The following is a 9380-nucleotide window of genomic DNA, read 5'->3' as shown; positions in this document are numbered from 1 at the left end:
GGGGGCGCGCCGGCACGGCATGCCGCGCCGAGCCCCGTCCGTGGCCGCGGGTCGCAATAAACTCGGCGGCGAGCCGCGGAACCGGCGGAGTCCGGAGGGGATCAGGGTAGGAAACCCGCGCGGAGGAGGGAGTACCGAGTACGTGACCACGTCACGTGGAGCGGAGCAGGGCGCCGTGCGCCGCGTGCGGAATGAATGAAACGAGAGTACCCGAGGACCCGAGGAAGGAAGACGCCGACGCCCCCCGGCCCCCGCGACTCGACCACACCGCGTACGAGCACGACGGACCGGACGGATGGCCCGGCTGCGTTCGCTTGGCGCTATTCTCTCGTTATGCCCCATGTGACGTTTGTTTCCTTCCTCCTGTTTGTCCCCTCGGCGATCGGCGTGCTGCCTCGGGCGCATGTCACTATACTACGGCCGGAGTTCCATTCTGGCGCGATCGACATGTGTGTCGTTATAGTATATGCCAGCGCGGCCGGTTCATAGGACGACCGACGTATTGGTTTGAGCCCGGCCGGGAACGTGTGGAGGGCGGAGTAACAACAACGCCGTCGATTCACGCCCGGCCCCTGCGAGTGAATAATTCACGGGCTCATCGCCGTTGTGTTTTGATTTTGAAACGGCTTTGGTACGGCCTGTGCGGCCCCTACGCCATGCTCCTCTTTAAGGTTGATGAGGAAGAAGTGTGACCGCGTGTTATGTGAGCCCTTTGAAGGCGAGAGGCTACCGGAAATTGAATTTTGTGTTTGTTTGTTTTTTTTTTTCTTTGGGTGTAAGAGCAGTCAATCCCATCGGCAAGGTTTGAAAAAAAATTGGCCTTGGTGGATCGCTTTTATAGCAACAGGCCTCCAGCTTCTAGACTATGGTACTACGATTTTCTTTTAAGAAAAAAAGGTACGGTACATTGCGAGACTGAGGCAAGGCATCTCCAACAGTTTTACATATTCTTTTGCATTCATGATTTTTGCCAAAATTAACAAAACACCTCTCCAACAATTTTATATATTGGTTTAGCATTTTTGGAAACTTGACAAATTCTAGAGGAGGCTTGACATTTATGAGTCCGTCCACGACTTGGCAAACACCGATCTGCTGCGACTCCCGCGCGCGACCGCGACATGGATCAGTGATCGTGGCTTAGCGGTCACCGGCCAGCGACGATCGTGGACTACTTGCCGATCTCTAGGGAAACTTGCACTGTTTGCCGATCTCCAGGCACTTCTTCCAGCGACCGACCGTGGACTTTCCGATCTCCAAGGAGCAGCTACCGAGCCACCAGACGAAGCAACTGGCAGCGGACCTCCTCAACGTGTGTGGCGGCGGACTTCCTGAACGCGCGAAGAAAGCCCACGAACGGACCGAGACTGCGCGCGCTGAAAACTTTCGGCAGTTGGGTCCACATTTTGGTAAATGGCAAGTCAGATTTGCAAAACTCTTGGAGGGCAACGAATCTAGTGCAAACTCATCTCCCATGCAAACCGTGCAAACTCTAATCTTGACCACATGATGTTGATCCAAGGGGTGTGGAGAGATTGTGTAATTTTGCACTTAACCGCCCACTCTTAATCACACTTTTACAAAATCCCTCCTTCCACCTCTCTCATGCGCCCCCTCGGTCAACATCCTGCGGTCCAGATTAGAGTTTGCACAGTTTGCACGGGAGATGAGTTTGCACTAGATCTGTTACCCTCTTGGAGATGTCTTGTTTTTCTCATTCCCATTTGCTTTTTAGAGTTGGCAAACTCCAAGAAATAGCAAAGAAAAAAATACCAAACTGTTGGAGATGCTTTTTTTTTTTTGCAAAATAGATACTATAATATTTTCGTTTGTATTTGATAAATATTGCTCAGTCATAAAATAACTAGACTAAAAAGTTCGTATCGTAAATTATAGATAAATTGTATAATTAATTATTTTTATTTATATTTGATGCTCTATACATGTGCCGCAAGATTCAATGTGACGGAGAATCTTGAATTTTTTTAAAAAGTAAACAAGGCCTGAGATCGATCAAAATTCAAAATACCTAGAGTTCTCCATTCGTTGATGACCTGGCCCGTTTTGGCTGCCACCAACAGCTCAGGCCGTGCCGCGAGCTCGGCGAACAAAATGGCCACCCAGCAGTTGGCGAGCTGCAGCGACGGTTCTGCACTAGCAGCTGCGGCAAGGTGCGGCGTGCGCGTTTGTCTCCCGTGGCGTGCCGCACTTCCGACTCAGCGACATGCAGCACGTTATCGGAGTTTCCAGCTTTACCCATTCCCCCGTATCGTTCACAGTCCGGAGCATGCCGTTGCGGAATGCCGGTACTGCACAGAACAGCACCCGACCGTTCGGCGCGAGCCGTTTCGATATCGATAGAGAGGCAGTTGCGAAACGCGGCGGCGGTTGCCCGTAGGATTGCCGTGCAGGCCATCACGATCCTGGGATTTGCTTTCCAAAAGGCACGCATCAGTCGGCAACCGATCGAGCGGAACTAACGGCGCACCAGCGAGGGAGGGCGACAAACCATGAGGAAACGAAAAGTCGCCAAGGCCAATGGCACTTGTACATCTCGATAGCTGCTGAACGAAATAAAGACATCGGAACCGGACGAGCAACCGCTACCAACCTGCAAGCATAGCGCTAAAGCGAAGAATAGGGGAGTGAACGCAAGGTGTGCCTCAGCACTAAATGGATACAGACGCTGCAAAGGCAGGGTTGGAAGGCTGGCCAGAATCCAAAATTTCCTCATCGCTTGAGCTGGAAGCCAGCTACTACTGTTCCATACCAGCCGAGAGGACAACTACGGCGTGACAAAGGCCCAAGTACCGGGCCAAACAAATTATGGTACACAACGCTTAAATATTTGCAGTAGCATTTGTCCAGAAACATTTTACCGCGGAAGTTAAAAGTATCGTTGATAATAACAGGTACGATTTGGAACTAGCTTGAGTGAGACGACACCAAGGATGAAGGTCCACTATAACCACGGACCAGTAATGATTCCTTTTCCCGTTAATAATTTAATAATGTAGTAGTTATAATGAAATCATGTAGAGAAAAAAAAATCGGCTTCTTACTAGCTATTGTTGTTTTCATAATGACTCTGCCTGTAACAACTCCAGCTTATTGTTATCTGACTCTGACAATCCCTCGAGCCTTCTATGATAGCGGAGCTTAGACACCAGCCTGCCCTTTGACACACAGAACCCCTCAAAAGATATTTAGTTCACAATACAAAATACATTGGGCGTTCTCTTCCTCACGGACCGGGTACTATGCTGCACTAATCAATTCAACCAAAAATATGGCACAATCTGTTGACCCACCTGATGGCCCAGGGCTGCATCATGCTCCCTCCTCCCACTAGGCCTTAAGGTCATCCGACATTGCAGAAGGTATACAGTGCGTCGTCAGAATGTCCTGGGTAGCCGCCTTTGCAGTTTTCGTCTCGAGGACGACAATCTAGCAAATCATATATTATAGTTATTAACTTCAAGTAATTAAGAAACCAATTAAAAAAAATTCTAGCAGTTACTTTGGAGCAGTTTTTCATCATGTGATGTCATAGCTGACTTCATTTAAATAATCCTATCTAAAGCAATAAGCTAGCTGTCCATAGCCAATTTGGCCAGAAAAATTATTTGCTAGACCTGAGAAACCATGCAAACATTTATATAGGAGTGCAAAAATGATTTTAGGGGGGGAAAACCTGCCTTCCTAACATCAGCTATTTTCAGGTATTTAAGTCCATGAGAAATGCTTTTATCAGCTGGAAAAGTCAAATAAACAAAGGGTCAAGAAGATACCTGGTCATACTCCAGATCAAACTTCAAAAATTCATCTTTGCAATTTTCCACCATGGTCGCTAAGTTCTTTAAATTTTTTACAGGCTGACCATTGAAAGCAAGAACCTGCGAACCATACATAAAAAAATGAAAAGTTTCAGTCAGCACAGTAGCGCAGAACAGACATTGTCATTCGAGCCTCCAGCATACTGCAGGAAATGGCTTAAAAAAGGCATGCTAGTGACAACAGAACTATAAGTTACCTGGGTATTGACTATTTCTTCATAACCTATATTGATATCTGATACAAGCACCTGCACAGGTTCAATGAAACACGTACACTCAAGTTAGAAATTTTGGTTATGGAAAAAAAACTTAGTGAGTCATATTAGAGAGTTATAATATGTGAAGAACTTCAAACCTGTGATACCACCACAAGCTGTTCATCAGGTGATTCTGCCATTGCATGCAAATGCTTCACCAACAACTTGACAGGTGCATCATATTCATAATCTTTTCCGTACTGATAAATAACAAACACCAATTAGCTTAAAGGATGAAAGATAAAATCCACATTTAACATTTCCATATTTAATATTTATGTTCAAAGTGATGGTAGTTTCTGCAGAAGTAGATTTAATATTGGATTTTTAAAAAGTCCTGTGTGATTTCATGATCTTTTTGGGATCACTCAAAAGAGGAAGCTAGGAGAGCTTGTTAGAAAATTGCTTGTCAAGTAGCATATCACTAACACTAACTTCTTCAAGGTTAAAATGTCTCAAGAGGCTTGCTTTGCAGTTCGCATCACTATTTTTGCAATTAGCTGGCTGCCTGGCCACATGCAACTCCATGCAACCTATGTATATGCGTATAGACCTAACTAGTTTATGGTAATTATTGCATCATACACCCTTAAAACAACAGTTACCACTTCAATGAAGACCTCCACAGGACCAGTTAAAGAGAATCTACAGCTCAAATGAATTTTCAAAATCAAAGAACTTCCAACCAATGATTTCAGGTCGACTGGTCGAAGCTGGTTGCTCTAGGACCAACCAGGTAATTAATCGAGATTAATCGTCGACCAGGGCATATATGCCTATATATATACCCCTATATATACTATATAATATACACAATCAAGCCAGCATCAAGACTACATTAGTGTTTAGATAGTGGAAGAGGGAAGACCGGAGGAGTGGAGTCACGAGGAGAGGAGTCGCGAGGTGGAGAAAGACCGAGTCTGGAAGAAAATTGCGGCTGCCTTCGGGGGTATCCCCCTGCAGCCCCCTCTATTCTATCTAAACCCTAAACCCTAACAGGCCAAAAACTTAAAGCCCATTAGCCCGGTCCCAGTTAGAAAAGGCCCAAAAAAAACAGAAGCCTGGTCGTCCATCTTACCTGGTTGTCCCATTAATCGCAATTAATCGACAATTAATCGGACGACCAGCTTTCTGGTCGAACTAATCGAGTCGGACCTCCTAATCGAATCCTAGGAGCGACCTGGACAATTAATCGGACGACCTGAAATCATTGCTTCCAACTGGCTGCTGGTTAAACAAATCAAGGAGCACATGCACTGCAGACTGATCATTGTCTAATCATGTGACCACAAAATAATTAAAATTGTTTCATGGTAATGAATAAAGTTCAGTAAAAAACTAAAGTTGCTGTGTTGAGGACATCAGTACTGGCTGTCTAGCTCCCTAGAGTATGAGCATCAGACTTTCCAGGAATGCAGCAAATCATATTAACACTAACAACCAATGATGTGCTCTTATAAATTGATTATTTACTTCATTGCAAGGAAAATGAAGAAAGGAGCTATGTACAAACCTCGGATCGAAGATATGGAACAGAGACAGCTGCAAAAACAAAGCCAGCAACTATGTAATATGAAGGTGGCCTGCCCTTCACATGAGCCGCAACGAGTCGCTTGTGAGTTGCTAGCCTTATTTTAAATTCATGAACTTTTGAATCACGCAGAACCTTAACAAGGGCTTTCTCGCCAGTATATTTCTGAGAAACCAGATAACTGAAGCCAATGCGCTCGCCATGCCTGAAAGGGACTGTTGGCCAACAAAAAGATGGTAAGAAACAAATTAGCATGAGATGCTTGCTATTTCTAGTTCATTTTAGCACAGCTTTCAACAAAACTTTCGTACCCAAGCTATAAATGAGTGAGACAAATACAAGTATACAACATCTAGAGCTAGGAAGTCTAGTTAACTAGCAGATACAAGACATAAAAGTAAGACATGCATGACACATTGACACATTGGTATTGTTTGTATACAGAAAAATAGTGCACTGCATGCTAACCATTGAGCTGAAAAACAACAACAATATTCATAAAATAAAGAGCTAGGACTAACCTGTTCCATCATTAGCAATGTCAACACCATCAAAGCTAAGAATAATATCAGATGGTTGTAGGCATCCAGATTCGGGAGCCGTGGGCTCCACCCTCCTAACACGAACACCCTTTTGATCTGGTTTCATTCCCATTGCTTTGCGGAGATCAGGATTCTCCATTTTCTGCCATTCAACTCCAAGTATAGGAAAGCCTAAAATAATATACAAAAATAATATGGTAAAGCTGTCATTAGAAAATAAAAATATCTAAGAGATAGGCATGAACACCATAGGACTAAGCATTACACAGAGCTATATATAAATATTGTCATCAGAATAAATATTGATATTGCTACTTGCACATAAAGATCACCAAGGACAACAAATAACTGAGTGATAGGGCACATAGGCTTATATCAACATATTACTACTTAACAGTACAGGGAATAATAACTAGGTGATTCTCTATTTGGTGATATATTTGATGACATTCGCGGTAAGCGCTAAAAATTAAAGCAATATCAATCATCACACTGCAGAGCATAATACTCATTAGAAGGGAAAACAGAACAGATCCATAAACTAGTACGACTACACATAGTTCCGCTAGGCGCTCGCCTAGGCGCGATTCAGCGCGACTAGGCGGTAGTCGGAGGGTGCTCGCCTCGCCTATGGGGGTAGGCGGACCCCAAGGCGGCGGCAGCTCCGTGGCGGCGCCGGTGGAGGTGGCGCAGCGTCTGGCGGAGCGTGCACTGGCATGCTGGTGGCGGATGGCGGCGAGCGCGGCTGGCGGCGGGCGCACAGAGGAGGGGGAGATGCCGGAGATAGAGAGGAACCGGCGGCGGGCGGCGGCTGATGCAGGCGGAGGCGCGGGGGTCGGGTGCGGCGTGAGGGAGCAGGTGCGGCGCGTGAGGGTGAGGGGGATAGGGTTTAGGGTTTGTAGTCTGTGGAAGATGGGTTGGGCCCTTGCCTGTTGGGCCTTTTTACCAATTTAGGCTAGCCTTTCTATCTATTTGGACTCACTATTCAGCTGTTTTTTTCTCTTTAGAAGGTTATATATATATATATATATATATATATATATATAACGCCTAGCAAAACGCCTAGGCGCGATTAATCCCGCCTAGGAGCGCGGCTAGGGGTCATCGCCTAGAGAGCGCCTAGCGCCTAGCTGAACCTTGCGACTACATAGACTAAAGACGTCAATATCATCCAACTAAATTTGTTAAACTAGCTAAGTGGTTCAAAATAAGAACAAGAAACGATGCTCATTGTTCTTGTAAGTAGACTGTAGACCCAAAAGCATGATTAGGCCAGTCTCAATGCATGTTTCATGAGAGTGTCATGCACATTAAATAGGGTGCCACATAAGCAAAATTGCTGACTTGGCAGGGTCATTAAATGAAGGAGTTTCATCAGATGAGAGAGGAGTTTCATCCCCATGAAACTCCTGTGGCTCGGTTACCTAGTTTATAGTCTTGGTAACTGTGTCATGAAACTATGCATTGAGACTGGCCTTATGCTAATAAAACTAACAGTTATCTTCCAAATAATTACAGAAAAGAGCAAATTACCTGTGTATTCTCCAGATTTTTTGTAGTCCTCAATGAAATGTGTAATAACCGGAGTTGGTATCACATAACCTATATTCTCTGCATCTTCATGCCTAAGAGATTGAAAAGCTATACCAACACATTTGCCCCTATCATTAAAAGCTGGGCCACCTGAATTTCCCGAATTAATAGCTGCGTCTATCTATCAATAAGACAAGGCCCGTATTAGACACATTGGTAAGCAGATAAGTTATGATTTCTCAAAAGATTTACTTCACTTGCAACATCTATCTATCTTTATAAAAAAGGTTTATTTGGAGTGATTACAATTTCAGGAAAAAGGAGGTACCTGCAATCCTAGAAGTTCTGTAGAACCATGAACATACGAAAGTATTTCTATCCTAGAGACCACTCCGCTTGTCACAGATATGGTATCTCCTCCAATTGGATAACCGACAACAGTGACTGCATCCTGAAGAGCCGGTAATGTTCCAAACTCGACAGGTGAAACTCCTTCCCAGAATTCATCGTCATTGACAGTTAAGAGTGCTGAGACAGACAGAACAAATGAACATCAAATTAGATTGCATAAACAACAGGGAAAAAAACCTCAAGTTAAATTGTATGATAAGCACCATGCCATAATTCATACATGATGCTATAACACCAGCAGTTCCGTAGATACCATATAAATTCTTCTTGGTGTCTATCTCCAAGAAAGCAATCTAAACAATGCGTATTATTATGCATCTGATTTCACGATTACATTGGACAAAAACCCAACAACACAACAATAAGAAAATTATCGAGATAAATAAATAAATGTAGACAGTAGCAGGGATGGGGAGAGCGGGCGCACCAATGTCACACTCTGTGCCGATGGCCAGGACGGTGGCAAGGTACTTGGTGTCGGAGCCGCGCTTCTTGAGCTTAACCTGGGTATGGTGCTCCACGGAGTGGGCATTGGTGAGGACACGGCGGCCGCTGATGATAAACCCGCTGCTGCTAGAGCTGTACTGCCGCTTCCGCTGCCACGGCAGCGAGAAGTTGGGCTCCGTGTGCACGCAGAACACCTTGACCACGGCGTCCATGCACGGCACCACCCTGACCACCTCATCCCAGCTCGCGGGGCCTGCCTCCGCCACCGCCACTGCCACCGCATCGCCTCCATTCGCCACCGGTTTCGGCTCCCCGCGGCGGGGCGGGGACGGCGGACGCGCGGCGTCCGCGTCCGCGGGGGCCTCATTACGGCGCGGCTTGCGGCCACGGCGCCCAGCCGGAGCGGGTGCGGCCGCCGGTGAGGGGGAGGAACGGTCGGGGGAGGGCGGGGACGCCTTGCGCTTGCGCCCCCGCTTGCGCTTCCGCTTGTTGGAGGCGGAGGAGGGATCGTCCATGGAGGCGGGCTAGGGTTTCGCGGCGCGGAGGAGGGGGCCGAAGTGCCGAACCGGGGAAGAGGAGGAGAGGGTCGGCCCGGTCGGAGTAATATGGACCGGTTCGACGCGGGCCGTGCAGGCCGGATTTTGGATGGTAAACTATCCTTTTATAATATGGGCTGGGTTACCTCTAAAATTGATTTCTGCGATTCAGAGTTTCAGACAGGAGTGTTTTCATGCGCATCGTGACGTTTGTTGCATTGTCCACAAGCTTTGTGGTTGCAACTCCAAAGAGACGTGAGAGCCCTGAAGCTGTATTGTTTTCAATA

At 46.2% G+C, this 9380-nt stretch overlaps 1 protein-coding gene across 1 annotated transcript; it reads right to left on the bottom strand.

Moving 5' to 3' along the window:
- Positions 2953 to 9169, bottom strand: LOC8075722 (protease Do-like 9). The gene is made up of 9 exons (XM_002452522.2): positions 8538 to 9169; positions 8028 to 8227; positions 7700 to 7880; positions 6146 to 6337; positions 5607 to 5839; positions 4192 to 4293; positions 4034 to 4084; positions 3792 to 3896; positions 2953 to 3447 (listed from the first exon to the last, which is right to left on the bottom strand). The coding sequence occupies exons 1-9, from the start codon at positions 9070 to 9072 to the stop codon at positions 3349 to 3351; spliced, it is 1698 nt and encodes a 565-aa protein (XP_002452567.1). The 5' UTR covers positions 9073 to 9169; the 3' UTR covers positions 2953 to 3348.

The sequence above is a fragment of the Sorghum bicolor genome, chromosome 4 (assembly GCF_000003195.3).
Source record: "Sorghum bicolor cultivar BTx623 chromosome 4, Sorghum_bicolor_NCBIv3, whole genome shotgun sequence".
NCBI lineage: Eukaryota > Viridiplantae > Streptophyta > Magnoliopsida > Poales > Poaceae > Sorghum > Sorghum bicolor.
The sequence above is the reverse complement of the archived record's forward strand: the minus strand, read 5'-3'. Positions and strand labels throughout refer to the sequence as shown.